The sequence below is a fragment of the Bombus pyrosoma genome, linkage group LG12 (assembly GCF_014825855.1).
Source record: "Bombus pyrosoma isolate SC7728 linkage group LG12, ASM1482585v1, whole genome shotgun sequence".
NCBI classification, from domain to species: domain Eukaryota; kingdom Metazoa; phylum Arthropoda; class Insecta; order Hymenoptera; family Apidae; genus Bombus; species Bombus pyrosoma.
The window spans coordinates 4868840-4886780 of record NC_057781.1 but is presented as its reverse complement, the minus strand read 5'-3'; the positions used below and the strand labels follow the sequence as shown (position 1 = coordinate 4886780).

At 30.2% G+C, this 17941-nt stretch overlaps 4 protein-coding genes and 1 non-coding gene across 9 annotated transcripts in view; 3 read left to right on the top strand and 2 right to left on the bottom strand.

The window, feature by feature from the left end:
- Positions 1 to 62: 62 nt before the first annotated feature.
- On the bottom strand, positions 63 to 3200 carry LOC122573619 (transmembrane protein 135-like). The gene is made up of 9 exons (XM_043740242.1): positions 2654 to 3200; positions 2110 to 2240; positions 1752 to 1878; positions 1465 to 1619; positions 1124 to 1391; positions 864 to 1031; positions 646 to 786; positions 397 to 563; positions 63 to 313 (listed from the first exon to the last, which is right to left on the bottom strand). Exons 1-9 carry the CDS (start codon positions 2795 to 2797, stop codon positions 199 to 201), a joined length of 1416 nt encoding a protein of 471 aa, XP_043596177.1. The 5' UTR covers positions 2798 to 3200; the 3' UTR covers positions 63 to 198.
- Positions 3201 to 4526: 1326 nt separating this feature from the next.
- LOC122573620 (pyrroline-5-carboxylate reductase 2-like) lies at positions 4527 to 10771 on the top strand. 3 transcript variants are annotated; one of them, XM_043740243.1, is made up of 9 exons: positions 4527 to 4666; positions 5156 to 5316; positions 6154 to 6326; positions 8377 to 8514; positions 8634 to 8704; positions 9370 to 9540; positions 9690 to 9902; positions 9994 to 10159; positions 10270 to 10771. In XM_043740243.1, exons 3-9 carry the CDS (start codon positions 6251 to 6253, stop codon positions 10389 to 10391), a joined length of 957 nt encoding a protein of 318 aa, XP_043596178.1. In that variant the 5' UTR covers positions 4527 to 4666; positions 5156 to 5316; positions 6154 to 6250; the 3' UTR covers positions 10392 to 10771. The 3 variants fall into 3 exon arrangements, with proteins under 3 accessions (XP_043596178.1, XP_043596179.1, XP_043596180.1); XM_043740244.1 differs by lacking the exons at positions 4527 to 4666; positions 5156 to 5316; positions 6154 to 6326 and adding an exon at positions 8043 to 8112; XM_043740245.1 differs by lacking the exons at positions 4527 to 4666; positions 5156 to 5316; positions 6154 to 6326 and adding an exon at positions 8074 to 8092.
- A 237-nt stretch (positions 10772 to 11008) lies between these two features.
- Positions 11009 to 12576, bottom strand: LOC122573614. Of its 3 annotated transcripts, none has more exons than XR_006318787.1 (3): positions 12057 to 12576; positions 11163 to 11968; positions 11009 to 11078 (listed from the first exon to the last, which is right to left on the bottom strand). XR_006318787.1 is itself a non-coding variant. In XM_043740237.1 (2 exons), exon 2 carries the CDS (start codon positions 11559 to 11561, stop codon positions 11193 to 11195), a length of 369 nt encoding a protein of 122 aa, XP_043596172.1. In that variant the 5' UTR covers positions 11562 to 11968; positions 12057 to 12555; the 3' UTR covers positions 11085 to 11192. The 3 variants fall into 3 exon arrangements, 1 of the variants encoding a protein (XP_043596172.1); XR_006318786.1 differs by lacking the exon at positions 11009 to 11078 and having other exon boundaries at positions 11630 to 11758; positions 11836 to 11968; XM_043740237.1 differs by lacking the exon at positions 11009 to 11078 and having other exon boundaries at positions 11085 to 11968; positions 12057 to 12555.
- A 733-nt stretch (positions 12577 to 13309) lies between these two features.
- Positions 13310 to 17941, top strand: part of LOC122573612 (von Hippel-Lindau disease tumor suppressor) — a 98166-nt gene continuing 93534 nt past the window's right edge. Inside the window, exon 1 of the mRNA XM_043740236.1 lies at positions 13310 to 13647. The gene's annotated coding sequence lies outside the window, so the exon portion shown is untranslated. The remainder of the gene's footprint in view (positions 13648 to 17941) is intronic.
- On the top strand, positions 14312 to 14403 carry Trnay-gua. The gene is given in 2 exon segments: positions 14312 to 14348; positions 14368 to 14403. It is a non-coding gene; the product is annotated as a tRNA-Tyr (tRNA).

Sequence of the window (17941 nt, the reverse complement as noted above, 5' to 3'; positions counted from 1 at the left end):
GGTGTCTCTTGGTCTCGGGTGTGCACGACCTTTACTTGAGTGCACGTGTACTCAACAGCGTGCATACTTTTAAGACTTCTTTTATATTTTTTTATGCAGAAACAAACAATTTGAATTCTCTCGTTAGTTCCCCGATACTTTACTTAAATAATAACAACTACCAATATAGTTCCTTCTTTTCCTATTCTCTTTTTTCAATTAAAAAGCAAAAGTTTTCTTATCAGTAGTATTAGTTTTTCTGAGTACATCTGCAAGATGTTTAGTTGATTCCAAACCAAATGCGTCTAATGATACTCGAGACATTGTTGCTATTCTGAAATTACACAGAAGAAAAAAAGGTATAACATAATATATGTTAAAAATTTAAATTGGTAAAAAGATTATAATATTTAGTACCTTCCACCAGATACAGCATATAAAAATTTCCAATAAGAAGACCTCAAGAGCTGTGGCTCAAGGATTGCTGCATGAAAGAGTATTGCTGTACAAAAGCAGTATAAAAAGATTACAAACCACTTTATTTCAGGTACTACATTTTTTTCCGCAAGATCATTCCATGACAACTAAATGAAAAAGGCAAGTATAAATTTTAATATATAGTAAAAATACTAAATTGTAAAATCAGAAAAATATTTACAAAAGTACCTGCAATGCTTTCCACATAAAATATAGAGCTATTGTATTATTACTATAAAACATAAATGTTAAACCACCAATAAATCCAGCAGGAATTGCATAGTAAGGAGAATCTTTTTTTAAGAATCTTCTTAACAAACAGGATACTAGCTAAAATAGTTTTAAAAATTGTTATAAAGGTGCACATAAAACTAGAATGACTATTTATAATAAAAATATAATAATACCCTATAAAGAGCTGCAAAACCACCTAAAAATATAGGCAAATTTAGATTGTTCTTTTTGAAAATCATTGATTTTATCAAAGGTGGTTTCGTAAGTAATTTCTTCATGCCAAAGAACAGATTAATCGCTAATTGACCACTTAGAGCATAACTAAATACTTCCATGCCACCCTATAAATGAAAATGACAATCAGTACTATATATTTCACAATGTTTATTTAATCTTTTATATTTATTCATTATATACAAATGGATGTATATACCTTTAGTATATAATGAGCACAATTAAAAGGATGTGGACAGGAACTATGTTTTCCTTGAAGTTTTAATCTTTCTATAATTTTCCTATATATTTTAAGGGATTTCATAAATATATTAAGTTTTTTTTTATGAGATTTTTTATTTACACCATGCTTTTCTATTGAACTTCCACTAGCACTACCTTCATCAGCAGAGCATATTTGTGTATCACAATGCAAATTGTTTTTTTCTACAAGGTAACCACACTCCTCATATTTTCCAGCAAGAATTCTAACAAAAATTTCTTAGTTAAGTAAAAATTGTATGCGATTGTCACAAGTAAAAGTTCTGAATAAATAAGTACCTAAATATTCTATACATGGAAGGTTCTTTATTTGGTCTAGAACGATAAAAATAAAGTAATAATGTTATGCTTGTAGCAAAAATATATGTTCCACCTTGAGGAATAGGAGTATAATGACCTCTTGCTATGCCCATTCTAAATAATGTTTCTGTTGCCTAGTAAAGGATTTTGTAATTAATTATATTAAAAATTATGTTTAAAAATTATGATTTTTATAGATTTGTATAAATCTTTATAAAAACATAATATTATCTTGACAAGATGAAACATAGAATTAATTCACTCACAAGATTAGCTACATATAAACTTAATAAAGGACGTCTTGATGGTCTCTCAATAACAATAGCTGTTAGACTAGATAAGAAGGATGGAAGAAATGATACAGTCAGAAAATTGAAGTTTCCAAGTATTCGTCTGAAATGTACAGTTTTTAAATAAGTACAATGTGTGGTACATAATTAAGAAGCATTGTTAAATTAAATTAATGCCATAATTATAGTAGTAATTTAAAAAGTAACAAATTATATAAAATCAACTAGACAAATTTTACTTGCAATTTATTCATTCTTCCTCAGCATGTGTAAAGTATGTTCTTTTTTATGTATATAATATGAATTATTAATTAGAAAAATAGTTTATTCAAACCTTAAAATGCAAATAAATGCGGAATACGAGAAACCGCTCCATGAGAGGAAAGCTGTTGATTGTAAAAGACCCAATATCGTTTTTTTAATATCTTCTTTAGATGGTATCTTTCCTTTCATTAAAAGTGCAGCCTAAAAAATATATCGACCACGGTAGAGATTGAATGTCGATGATTCTCATAATTTTGTTCGTTTAATTAGGATAATTAATATACAAATGTTAGTTACGAAGGATCTTTTTAAATGTAAAGAGAAAAACATCAATTGACGAAGCAAATATGCCAATAAAAGTCTTATAAGAGGCAGAATGAAATTCTATTTATTACTCTTTATCATGGATTACGATTTGACTAATTGCTCTGTTACAGTAAGCATGTTTGTGTATGCTCTGTACAGCACGTGTTTTTTTGAAATAGCACACCGTTATTTTTCACAAAAAAAGTAACGATAGAATTGTCTTATATCTAGATAAAGGGTAATTAGCATATCGAAGATAAGGAACAAACAATTTAGGAAAAATTAAAAAAAAGAATAGATAAACATACTATATAAACGGTAGCATATAACTTTAGACATTCTGGAATAGCATCTATGCCAAGACCGGCTGCTGCAGCCACGCAGGAATTAGTCCAATGATGCGAGTATTCCTTACACTGTACGTCGATGAATTTGCTCAGTTGTGTTGGCATTTTTTGATAACTAACAATTTCGCACTAAGTCCAATTATTGGTTAGAAAACGAAGATTTGAACAAGGAACGTCGCGTAAAGGGAAATTATAGATGACACTTCTTCTGTCACACAGTACAACAACTATTTTGATATCGTCGAACACTTTGATAAATTCATTTTTTTTGGGTTTTATACGATATGATAATTACGCAACGTGAAAAGAAGTTGATCAAATCACGAATTGGCGAAGGAGATTTACTTATCCGTTAAAGATATTTAATGATGATTAGATAAATGTGTTTTCGAGCGTAGAGACAGAGTAATACTCGTGCGTTTTATAGATCAAAGAGAAACGGTCACTGAAATACTCAATGCATGCGGACTCGTTGACCGCTCGTCAGCTACTGAGCCGGTGCACTGCGATGGTGTAAAATGTAAAGTCAAAACTCGCTCTGCGATCGACTTTAAACGGTTGTACCTGTCACTGTGAGTCAACTAATTATATACTAAATTATAAATATGTTAAACTATAAATTATAAAGAATTACTTATGATTTTTTATTGATCAATTACATAACCGTTAATGCAAGAATTTCGTATAAAATGTTGTACAGATCATTATAGCTATGTGAGGTAAATACATTATCGAGTGGTATTAAAACTTTAAAAAATTTACATAATAAAAATTTATTTAATGAGGAATTTAAAAGATAATCGTAATATAACTTTTTGAGATTCATACTTTGAAAATAAACTATGTTACAGAATAATGTACAATGACTTTCTAAACTGCAGTTCCGGCTCACAGTTATCATAAACCTACTTAATGTAAAATGGTACAAGACTACGATGCAAAGAAATAATTTTGTGGAAAAATCAGTAGGCATAACTTTTACAATTTCTCACAGAAAATATTACAACTTTGTATTAAAACACAAGATACATTTCAATATGACATATCTATCGATATATGCAGTTTTTATCGTCTAAAATCTTGAAAATTTTGGTATTTTTTTGTTTCAAATGTAGGACTATAAGATTAGGGTTATAAGAACTATTCTGCTCTGCAATTTTTAAACAATTGATAAAAAACAAAAAGAATATCGAACTAGAAATTTAGTTGTTATGAAACGATTCACTTTAAATTAGAATAAGTACAATGTGGTATTGTTAACTGTCTACCAATTTCAATTTTTAGGCAATTATTAAGGAAGAGTTTGTATCAAAAATTTTTCCTTTACATGAAATGAATAGAGAGACAGAGCGAGAGAATAATATCCGGCGAGTCTAAAGTCGATAATTTATAAAAACTGTTGAATGTCAAGATCTGGTATAAAGAAAATGGAAGAAATATATGCCAGTTTCTTTCACGGAGAAATATAACAAAAAATTGTGGGGATAGTAGTGGTCAGTGAGTAAGGCAGAATTCCAGTCACCGAGGCAGTATTGCATTTAAAATGTCCTAAAGAAAGTTCCCCTTTCAATTCGAATGATTTATACCTGCTTATAAGATTGCCCTGTTGGTTACTAATGATTAACGTCAAATTTCGATAAATAATAGATAATTTCGTACAAAATGCAAACATAACCACAAAATGTTACAGTACAAAATAAACATAAGATTGTTGATGAAGTTTCAGACAATTACAAGTGACCGACAGAGTATTAAACTTCACTAATTATTTGTACAATACTATTTAGGCAAGAAAATGTGTTCTAAACACATATATTTGTTTATTTTATATAACAAATCGATTTTGCGTTATGACATGACTATTCACGCATGATCGCGAAATTGCATTCGTGTTACCACTGACATCTATGAGCCATCAGTGGAATGTCTGCTTAGAAGATTTTCTAACTTGTAAATCGCGATTGTACAATACATGTAAGTACATATTTGCTTCGTCAATATTTATAGCACTTAAGGAATCTAAAAGATAGCTCGTCGTTAATTGATTAGGTTTTGTTAGACTTATTAAAAATGATAATTCGCGATAACTCAATTTGACAAATCACGTTTATATACATGTAGCTACATATCTTATTATTATCAATTATTATACATGTTTGTATATGCATTTTAATGTCATTGTTACATTATTTGAAAATAAATTTCAATGCAAAATTTATACGGAAATTGACGCCAGTAAGATTCATTAGGAGAGAAATTTCATTGATATAGAGATCTTCTTAGCAAATTTTGACGTGAGGATAGCGCCATACCTAACTGTAGATAATTCGAGGTTCTATCCATTTGAGTTGGAAAGACACTGTCAGATAAGGGGTGACACAATTATATTTGGATTCTGATTGGCCACGACCGAATAGGTAGTTTTCCGTGTCTGACGAACAATAATTGTTAGTCGCATTTCAGTTTCTCACGATGTCCCATGCTGGTATATAAGGCACGGAAGAGACAGGATCTATATTAAACATTGTACACAACTACAAACAGGACAATCATATTGCCGGTTACAGTAAGATATCATTATATCAGAAGATTATAACGGAGCATTTTCTACAGAATGTAAATCAGTTAAGTATCTTTTTATATAATATATAAAACAATTTAAATAACTCTAACAATTATATCTTTAAAGAAAGTTATAAAAATTAATTGAATATTACAATTAGTTCCTGAATAGATACACCTAATTCTTCGCGTAGTTGTACGCGCTACGTGTCTCTTCGCACGTACACGATTTTTGGCTTTGTGTACTTTTTTTTATATAGTAACGTTATATTTCATTGTATGTTAATACTTATTTAATGTGGTAACATCTACTTTTGGAATTGTCATAAATATTTTATACACTTGATACGATAATTATTTAAGAATTTACATTTGCATCCGTTCAGATATTTCTATGCATAGTTACACTTGCATGTTCACGAAATAGATTAATATATTTTATTAGCGTCGCTAATTTAATCATATGTTATGCACCAAAAAAGCAATTACCTTAGAACGTATTAATTAGCTTAAAATTTAAATTGCTTTAAACTGATTAAATGTAAAAAAATGCTTAATTTTCGTAGTATATTCGTGTTTTATTTGTTTGAAGTTTTGATTACTAATTATCATTAGATCGCAGATATTTGTGCAGATTTTTACAAATACAACTAAAGAAGTAGAACTAAAACAGATATTTCTTTCATCTTTTAAATATTATAATAAATGCTTTAGGTAATATGTATATTCCTACATGTTATATGCATAGATTGAAATTTTCTGTAAGCAAAGAAATATTCGCCTAGTCTACTAATTACGTACTTCCAAGTCATAAAACACATATTTATGCGTATTGCATTCGAGAAATTTCTGATGTAAACAAAAATTTGAGGTTTATCAACAATTATGTTTGCTTGCAGCTTATCGTGGCGCCATACATTTAATTTCAACACCATCTTGCATCTAGTAATTACTTTTTAAGCTCATCAGTGGAAAAAAGGAAAGAAAAGAAGGGAAATGACTACCGGATTGAAAACAATGGAGTTTCTAAGATTAGGACGACGAGTTCGTCGACGCCTAAACGCCCGAAATGGTGAGTAACTGGGACACTAATATTATTTCCATCCAATTTAGATTGCAATATTATCAAACGATCCGCGATAACAATGCGAAACGTGAGTTCGCTTAATCAATCGCTAAATGCTTCCGCACGTGATATTGTTTGTATCATATGATCGTCACGTTCGCATGCAGTACGAATGCGACGTGGTTAAACTTAAACTGAAATATGAGCGAAAATAAACCGCTCAAAATAGTCGGAGAAATGTTTTCATCAGTTGTTTGATCACTCTGTAAAATGTTAAATCTTTATGATTAGGTGATTTTAAAATTTTAGTATGCTGTATATACAAGTTTAAATTTCATGGAAGATCAAATTATAAGTACTTTGACTATTATCTATTTAATTAATTATGTTTGTTCTAAGCAAAAAAATTAAACAATAGTTTGGAGGAAGGAAGGAAAAGAGAGAGAGAGAGAGAGATTTAAATATATCTTGGAACTGTGAATGTTTTGTTAGCGGTTGTGAATTTTTCAAAAACGAAACTGATTAACTCCACATTTTATGAATTTCTTATTCAGATGTACGATTAATATTCAATTCTTAAAGAATAAACAACTTTTGTAAATTCATTTAGCATAAAGAAGTAACGTAAGCAATTATTTTGTCACGATTGACTTTTTCGAAAGATGAGGATATGTATGTATTTTTAAAATATTTATATATTTTTATTATTTTATTTATGTATTTTAAAAATACATACATATCCTCATCTTTCGAAAAAGTCAATCGTGACTTGCCATTCCGAATTAATTGCTTGTATTTTAAAAATACATACATATATGAAATTAAGTTAAATTTCGTAATGTGCGTGCACGTAGCGGCACTCGACTATAGTCCAGAAATCTGACCAGAAATCTAAAGAAAGTATGATCACATTGCTTAAAGCAAAGAATGATTTAGCAAGTTATCTTTTTTGCTCAAAGATATTTTGTAACTTAAAAATTATAAATTTTATATAAGATTTCTTTAAACTTATTCGATCATTATTATCGTCATTTATGATTATTATTACTGATAAAATTACTAACATCGCTAGTTGAAATAATTCTGTAATTTAATATGCTATATGTGTCTAATGTGACAAATCTCGAATATCGAAGTTTATAAATTCATTTAAATGTTATTCGTTTAAATCATTTCAGTAGTTACTCAATAAATATAGGATGATATAGCTGTATCATTTTGCATTACGTAATGTTAATGTTCGATCCATAATTCCACCAATTAACATATTTTAAGATTAATTTACTTTTTAATGTATCAAGTAATGTATTTTCAATGTCTACTTATCTTACGTATTAAATAATTAATGCCGCTGGTGCAAAATGAAACACGACTTGTACCATTTTATTTACACTGAAATGCATCTCATTGAAAGTAATTTGTGTGGCATTTATGTAATACGTTGCTCGTTTACCAAAATGTAAGAGAGATTTATAGGAAACCTTTAGCTGTCCTAAATCGTAATAGAACGACAAATTATAGCATTTCGTAATTTTTCTGTGAGAGGTCAATGGAAATATCCAACAATTTACCGGTGAAATCACATTTTAGAAGCATTTCAAGAAGTTTATTACCCACGTTACGTTCGTCGCATATGAGTAATGAACGTAAATGTATTGCGTACACAGGACCTTATCTCGTTCATGATTACATAGAAAAAAAACTACTGAAATCATCTATGTACTGAGAAAGATGGGGCGAGAAACGAGAATCAGAAGCGTACCGATTTGCTTGTAAATATCGCGATCGAACGGTATTAATCTTTGCATTGCACAAATTAGAAACTTCGACTTTAGATGCGATACTTTTCAATTCGTAGTTCTAATTATTCCATATCTATCGTACTCTTCTTTGAATAAAAAAGACAGTCTTTTTGATCAAACAAAAATTTCCATTTTGAACCTTAATATTCTAATTGATTTTTTTATATGAGCGTGTAAACGAAAATCATATATGTAAATTGTAACGTATTTTCACAACATTGTGTCTTACTACTAAAAAATTTTGTTCGGTGCAGTGAGTGATCATCTTCTTGCCGACGGCGAGGAAAAGGAAAAAAAGGTCGCATTGAATATCGACACAAAAATGTTGAAGATTGGATTCATAGGAGGCGGTAAGATGGCTCAGGCTTTGGCCAAAGGTTTCATTCGAGCTGGTAAGGAAATTACTTATATAAGTTCTTGTATATAGAATAATTTATATGTGACATATTAATATTCAAATATTAAAATGACCTCAGATATAATCTTACATAATCATTTACGTAAATTTTAGGGTTGAGCAAAGGTGAAATGATGCTGGCCAGTTGTCTCCCGAATGACGTGGGCAGTATAGATGCGTTTAAGGTGAAAATAATAATTTTTTATCGCAGCAGTTTATTATCATTGCATTCTAAGATATATAGATAATGATGATAAAAGATAATTATCTGATTATTAGCTTTATCAGTTTGGTGGAAAAAACATCAAATATTTTTTATTTGCTCGATAAATAGATAAAGGAAACGTAAATCTGTTTGCGAATTACTTACACGCTATAACGTAATAATCTTCTTTAGCATCTGAAACTTGATTAGCAATTATGATTAGATGAAGTAAGATATTCAGTTGATGTCCAGTTTCGATTACAATATGGGTGATATTACAATTTGCAATTCAAAGATAATTTATTTTAATATTCAATAGCTTATTTACTAAGTTATGTTTGATAATGTATGAGTGAAGAAGTGTAAAATTTATATCACAAAATTTTGAGCTCCAACGCTAATTGTCTATGGATGTCCGATTCATTGTTATCTCTCAATAATCATCGCGTGTAGGAAAATTTCCAATATTGTACTGTTTTATCTTTGCTTTGTGATAATGTTATAAATTATATTATGACCATACAGTTTAGTTTATCTCTAATCTTTCGCATTTATCGATGTATTGGTATTAAATATCATTAGTTATTTAAAGCATTTTGAATTACATTCTACATTATTAATAGCTTAATTAATTTGCGATTCCAGGAAATTGGATCAAATACTGTATTTTCAAATGCACCTGTTGTTGATTATGGAGACGTTTTGATTTTATCAGTAAAACCACAAGTTGTTCCGATGGTCCTCCCGGATTTAAAAAATTACAGAAAACTTCTACTTTCTATTGCTATGGGTATTCCATTAGCGTTGCTAGAAAAGGTAAAGTTTAATTTTTCTCATTGCCAAACTTTTAATAATATTAATAAGTTGAACAAAAATCAATTCTTATTTTTTTCATTCTTTTAGTTTGATCTTGTTTATTTTATTATTTAAAAATTTTTAATTTGCAACTTTAATTTTAATGCTAGGCTGTGCCAGACGGAACACCGGTAATCAGAGTAATGCCCAATACACCAGCCATTGTAGGTTGTGGTGCTACGGTATACGCTCGTGGAAAACATGCCGGCGATAAAGAAGCCGAAATAGCAGAAAAATTATTTTCCTCTGTGGGTTTATGCGAAGAAGTATCTGAAAATTTAATTGATCCCGTTACAGCTTTAGCGGGTTCAGGACCTGCTTATGTATGTAACAAAATCTTGATATATTTTCAAACATTTATATGAATGTTTATAACAGAAGACGAATACAGAAATATATTTTTTATAAATGTAGGTATATATGATGATAGAAGCTTTGGCCGATGGAGGCGTAAAAATGGGTCTTATGAGACCAGTCGCGTATAAGCTAGCTGCACAAACAGTTCTTGGTGCTGGTACTATGGTTCGAGATACGAAAATACATCCAGGACAACTTAAAGATGATGTAGCGTCACCAGCAGGTTTGCAGAAATCATGCATATGTTTAATATTATATAATATTATATAATGTATTTTCTAATAGGCTTTGTGCATTTCTTATTTACTAATTATTTGTTTGCATTTTAATTAGGATCTACCATAACTGGAATACATTATTTAGAACAACATGGATTGAGATCAGCTGTAATTGGAGCAGTTGAAGCAGCAACAAAGAGATGTAAAGAAGTTAGTTCACTTTCAGAGAAAGATTAGATTGGTTGAACGGTAAAGAAAGAGATATAGTTGATGAAGAAATTAAGAAACAAGGAAAGTATTGTAGTAATCCTTAATGTCGTAGAAAAGAAAGTAAATCATAGTAATATTTTGCAATCTAGTAAGTACATTTTCATTTGTAGTTTCATCGTCGTCGTGTTTTATAAGAAATATGTAACGTAATTTTTAAAAAACACTTTGTATATTTTGTACATAATTCTTTTAAATTGGTAAATGTTAAAATTATTGTTGTATGTTTAAAGCCAAGCGCTTGAAAGTAATAGATCTGTTATTTTTTCATAGTAACATATTTTGTAATGGAAGTGTATAAAAATGTATATAAATATGTCTTGTATTTAATAATAACATTTTTACGCTTATCCTTTTAGCATAAATGGAATAAGAATGCAAACGTTTTCTACTTGAACGAAATTTTGTAGTGACATATGTTATGAATACTACAGAAAGTATAATACAAAATATAATTTTGGTATTATAATACAAATTATAAAATTATATCATTTTATATATTATTTTAAAAATAACATATTAAATATTATTTTGGATATTGAAATGCTAAAATAAACATTAAACACTATTATTAACAGTTTTTAATATTCTTTAATATATTTATATAAAATATGTTATTCTTTGTACTAATAATATTAAAAGGGCATGTTACTAATCCTAAAATATAAAATATTTATGAACATTTAAAAATAATCTCAAAATTTTATTCTATACAGATAAGTATAGAAATTAATTACTTACTCTAATTTAGTGGTTATTAATATTTGGTAGTCAAACATTCACTTTAAACTGCACTTGTTTAAAACCAAGATTAAATTCTGATTTGAACATTTCTCTATAATAGCTTTTTTTAACTATGTCGCTTTCTGGAATACCTTCTTCTTTCCACTTTAGTACATAAAGTTTATGCATAGCAGCTATACTTAGCATAGAATCTAGATATTTCTTTCCTGTATAATCCATTGGACCTGTTGATTTTTCTATTGGAGACGATTTGATATGTTTGCATACCCTGTCCTTAACATTTTCACTTTTTTTTGTTTTTGATATAAGTTGTCCTCTTTGGTCTGGTTCCACAACTCCACTAGGAGACTTCCTTTTTTTATCCATAACGTAACGCACAAATTTTTCAGATGACATAAATGCTAAATGCTAATAAATGATGATATGAATAGCTCAGAATAGAATCCATAGCTCAGAATGTTTTGTACGTTTTAAAGTTTTTCTATATTCTTTTACAGTTTCCGGTTGTTTCACCTGTTTAGACAGTACATACTCTTCTACATCTAATTCTGTTTGACGTAATAGGTTGAATAATTCAGTGTTTAGTGGCAGATCTAATATGGTAACAGAAGTAGGAGTTCATAAATCATTGCATAAGAAAATGATAAGCACAATAAATATTGTTATTTACTACTTCTGAATGAGTTATTCGTTGAAGGTATTGCATCATGTTGATAAACAGATATTGGAACTAAACCCATATAATTATGTATCCTTTCACTACTGAATATTTGTAGATGTATTACCTAAAAAATTTTCTAGACCTGCAATAATAAAAATCTTGAATAAAATAAATTAAAATTAATTTATATAAAGACACGTATATACAACATTTATCTGTTCATTGCTTACCTATGTTGTTTTGATATTTGTTATAAGATAATTAATAAGATGGGATAATGGTTGACCTTGATTTATGTATATATTTTGTTCATTGAACCAAGGTTTTACTTCTTTTCTTCTTATTTATCCATTTTGAGCATTTATTATTATCACATTTTGCTCCATTTTATTATCTACCTAATTACATTTGATATTTCTACATTCATCTAATTATTTCCACTAATTATACATGAATCCTTAACAATTCATTTTATGTTCTAATACCTCATTTTATCATGTCTTACGCAGAGATAAGAAAGTGGAGAACATCATAGATATAGCTTGTTATATATACTTCCTATCTCATATTCACGTAATACTTTCTAGGTTATGTTTCATTCCCTTCTTTTAAAGTTACTTGATACAATAACATTGATAATGAGGATAAGGAATACATGATATCAACCATAACTGATTAAAATAGAAAATGATTTAAATCTAATCATAAAAATTGTATCATTTATATTAAATTAAATTGGAACAAAAATTTTAAAAATTATAGTAAAATGTCATTTATAATAGTAAGCGTGAAAAAACGCGAAAAAAAGCGTAAAAAATATTAATAACAAAAATTTATTGTATCACAGTAACAGAATTTGATTTTGTATAGAAGCTGATTTTTGAAGTTATTTAAGGAAAAAGATCGGTGTAAACATAATCCAAATATTGTTTAAAATTTTTTAATTTTAATGTCATGATTTGACTAAAATAGTAATATATCGCGCCAAAATGCTTTTCTGCCATTATTTAACAGTTTGAATTCGGTCATCGAATCTGATCATAAGCTTCCGCGTCTTCTTCGTACATATATCTTAAAAAATGGTACGTAAGATATAAACATTCTGTCGAAAAACGTTTCAGAACACGAAACTTTGCAGTTTGTTAACAGATCTTCGTTAAAAATTTATACATATCTGCATTAACCTATATTTTCCCCGAAGTTCGTATAAAGTATCAGTTCATACAAAGTTTTGCGTTTTTCAATCATATTTTTAAGTTCTGTGTATATAATATAATAATAGACGAATTAATGATAAATATTACTGTAATTTAATATTTTTAAAGTATGAAATTTAATTTTTAATAATATTAGTATATAATTTGTATTTTTCAATTTCGCCAATTTCTATTTTTAATACTTAATAATGTAATTAATTTTTAATAATAACGTGCAACCTTCAATAACGTATCAAAATTTAATAGAACGAAAGATGTTTAAAATATTCCGTGGCTAATTTCTTTTAGGCGCGATAATTGAAAAATATATTCAAATCCAAAATTCTCGTAAAGGTTGTATAGATGGCAGCACGCGACGCAATTAGAGGCGCGTTTGACAGTCGTGAAAATTTGTTCGGAAACGTTCGACAAATGGCGTTCGGTATTAAAAGTGCGATGTTTGGTGCGTGTAAACAAAAGTACATTGAAGTTCTGCGAAATGTTTGGCAAACCTGACGCCAGCGTGCGATAAATGTTAACTTCGTCAAACGATTCTGTGGACGTTGGTGTCGAGGAGTATTTTGGTTACCATCCGGTCGACAAGGCATTCCAACGTGCATTGTTGGTGAGTGTCTTTTAGGTTATCCATTGATTTGCGAACAATGATTTAATTTATATTAATCGACTACATATTTCATATAGCTTCTCGTGATCGTAATACTATTTTGTTCTCTCGATTTTCTGTCAGGAATTACTTCATAATCTAGAAATCGCGACACATTCTTTTGTCAGCCATTTACTTTTTAATTGTCATCTAACTTTATTGACACATGTAGCACTCGTGAACCTTGAGAGAGAACGAAGTGCACAAACGTCTCATTTTCTTTGTAACTTTCCTGACATCATCGATATTTATCTTTTCTTTTGATAACTTTGTTTATCTGTGATCTAGATTTACTTATACACAGTCACTTCCTTCTTTAAAGACTTACAAAGTTGAAAAACATTTAGCGTGGTATTTGTTTTTATAATCATATATTCCATATTATAATAATTATGTTCCATAGAATTATGTGTATTGTATTAAATATTCTTTTTTTTTGCTTGTTACGATTAATTCCAAAGTACGAAAGTTCTTTTATTTTTTTTCAAATATTCATATATCCGTAAAAATGTAGTAATTAGTATTATACGTGTATATTGTATACATTCATATATGTATTATGATCAAGTAACCTTCAATACTCTATAGCGAGTTGTTTATGTTAAAACACATCATTTTTGCAAATCCTTCGATAGCTCAGTTGGTAGAGCGGTGGACTGTAGTTGGTTGGTTCTTGGAGACATCCATAGGTCGCTGGTTCGAATCCGGCTCGAAGGAAGAAATTTTTTTAATTCTTAAAATCGCGATTCTCATTTTCGTCCGTGTTTTTGTTATTTTTATATTATAAAAAGTAACATAAAATTTATTTAACGATATAATATGAAGAGAGAGAAAAATAATCAATTCATATTTCTGCGGTATTAAATGAAGCTTTTCTATTCTTCGGATACGCTCTTAGTATTTGTTAACTGATGCAGTGTAACTATTATAATTGTTTTATTTTGTGTGTCAAATACTTGCTGCCCTCTGCAAGCGCAGTTGCATATCACAGATCGTGTCTTTGGCGGTAATGCAGTTTATACTTTTTCAGTACGGTAACGTGGTGCATTAGTTACACGTGTATTTTATTTTCAAATTATACATATATATATTCAATCTTTTCATATAATATACAATATCTCATAGAAAATGCATATTGGATATTCAACGAACTTCTGGTACTTTCAAGACTTATCGAAAATTTAAAGACTTAGAACTTGTATAAATTCAATATTCAACATTGATTGAGACTTTCAAAGGATTTAACTGCTGAATAATATTCGAGCCGATTGATCTTTTACACTATCGAGAAGCTACGAATTATTTCGAAATTTAGATTGAAACGACCATCAATTGCTATGAGAGCCGAATTAAAGTTTTTTAGATCTGAGACTATTAATTCAGCGAAGGCTCTTTTCATAGATAGGAGAAGACCATTAAAATGAAATAAGTTAATGTAAATATGAAATAAAATTTATTTCGTAATGAGTTATATTTAATGTTTTTTTAATATGCATTCTTAAAATACAGTTTTTTAAATATTTTTTATAAGACAATTTACTCCCTCTACTCGTAAAATAAAATGTATTTTTCTTAAAGTAGTATGGGCTCTGAGACGACGAAGCTAGAGGCTTTTAGTAATCTCCGCCCCTTAATCCGCGACTGCTATTAAATATATAGTGTATAGTAAATATATTATACTAATATATACGTATATCTACTAAGAATCTATTATTATCTACTGATAAGTGTTAATAAAAAAAATGTGTAGTCATTCAAGCGTGTTGCGAAAGTAAAAAGGGATTAATCTGTGTAACCGATCGAGCGGATCACTCGCGAGATGCAACGCTGATACACCACGGGGGCGCGCGCGTTCACGTTAATTTATCGCCAGTCCGCTCTAATCGTCCTTCGTAATTTATTACTACTCTGTTCATATTTATTGGAGGGATGGCAGGCCTGGTGTATTGTGCGCGCGAAATTGCTTATATTGTTGCCTGCTCGTGGGATCGCGATAAATTATTCGCTGGCTAAGGTGTGATACCTGACGCGCGCCCGATAGATCGCAATTGTGGCCGAACATGATTTGATATGGTACTTTATGTCCCAGAGCTTTGCGCGCCCTCTCGTACATCAATCGCGGGAATTCTCCTCTGCATTAGGGGATGGTTGGAACGATATGATGCTAACTTTGAATTTACATTTGGATTTTTAAAAACGATTGAATTCTTTTTCAATTGGAAAGTCAGGTTATCTTTGAATTAGGAGAATAATTCAGTTTTCTTATATTATCTAATATATAATTATTTTACGTCCGGTGACTCTACACAAACCAGACCCCACATCGCGGGCAAGATGGCAGTCAGATGTCTACACACTCTTAAGTCATAAGGACACACCATAAATCTTCGCATTTTCATAGTTAAGGCCCTTCAGACTAAACAAATATCATTTTTTTTCAAGAATTTTTTTTAAATTTATTGTTTACTACGGGAAGATACGGGAAATTTGGTTTTTCTCACGTTCGGTATCTCCCGCTAGCAACTTTTCCTCATGGGCGGCTAGGACCCTTCCTTATCCACCAACCTTCTTCTTATCCAATCAGAAGCAATGACTGTTGCCCTCACTTTCCTAGCCAAAACTGTCATCAACGAATCCGATGGTCCCGTGCGCTAGACACACCCATCACTAGCTTTCCTTTGCCATGGCATCGTCACCGAACTATACTGATTTTCCATCTTTACAACAGTCGACATCTTTTGACTGGTTTTACATCCTTAGATCAGTCAACATCTCTCTACTAGTGGCCAAGTCGCTAAATCGCTGAACCCATCTCTCGGTTCTATCTTACTTGCGATTTATACTTCTCGCGATACCGTAACTCACTACTTGCAAGTTACTCCTACTACCATTAACCCATAGAGTGCTGAATACTCGGGGCCTATGCGGTCCGTACGGACGGCGCTGACGATCGCTGTGGACTGAATACTTTTTCGCTATACTGAACTCTGTTGATTGACTATTCAAAGCACAAATCGTAATAAGTAATAGTAATTCTTTTGCACGAGATTAAATGATTCAAGAGCGTTATTTTTTAGTATTAATTATTTATTATAAACATTGAAATTTACGATAAACTAGAATTTGGATAGTAAACTAGAAAACAATAAACTAGAAAACTAAATTTAGTAAATATAACACAAGTTAATAATTCAGTTGTGCGTGAAAAATTTCAAAACAATTATCGATACATAATCCGACATCGCATTTTCTGCATTCGTATCGCGTGTCGTTCCTTCTCTTATTTTTCACACAAACAACACATTTTCTTCTTGATAATTGTGTTGTGCCGGCACGATTAGGGCATTTTGATGGAAAATGCCTATCAATTAAACGAAACGGTAAATCCTCAGACTTTCTCTTTCCTCCTCCTGCCATGCTTCTACGATGGGAATATTTTCTCAAATGTAAAATGATGTAAATGTAAATGTAAAATGTCTCTTATCAACGCTAAATGAAATTCACTAAATTTTTGTTTCGAAGCAGTAGATTTCTGATATAAAATATATGCACTATATATAGTTAAATCTAACATGTGGAAAAATAATTTTTTGTACCACTTTATAGTTTTCCTTATGGCCCTTTCCAAGATATGGCTGAAGCAGCGTCATCATAACATCTCCAGAGATACCAATGGCTGTGTTACTTCCACTAATGTTTGTTTTTTGCCCAGTATAAATTACGAAGTCCAATACATAATTAGTTTTACAGTTACTAAGGAAAAATAATTTAATGCCGAACCTACTTCTCTTGGATAGTATAAACTGTTTAAAATAACATCTGCCCTTGTACAGCAAAAGACTTTCATAATGTGTAAATGACTACGAAAAGGAAATCTTTAATTTACCGATTACTGGTCGTATTTTTGCTAAAGGATCGTCACTTGCTGTATTATTATCGTTAAAGTGCGACATTTGTAATAATACCATGTATCGATCTCGTGCCATTATTTTGCGGAAAATATTGCTTTTCAACAGTTCGTCCGTAGACCAATATTCTCTCAAAGACAGTTTCAATTCTACCAAACGTCCAAATTGGACAAATTGTGAATGCAAAGTATTAAATAAAAAAAAAAGACAGTTTCTTCGAACGCGGCATTAACATTGAAATGCATTTATATTTATCTCACACAAACGTAATAGTATTACTTCTGTGTAGGTGCTGGGAAAAATTGACAAACGCATATATGCGTCCTTAGTCCACACCGATGGCTTTC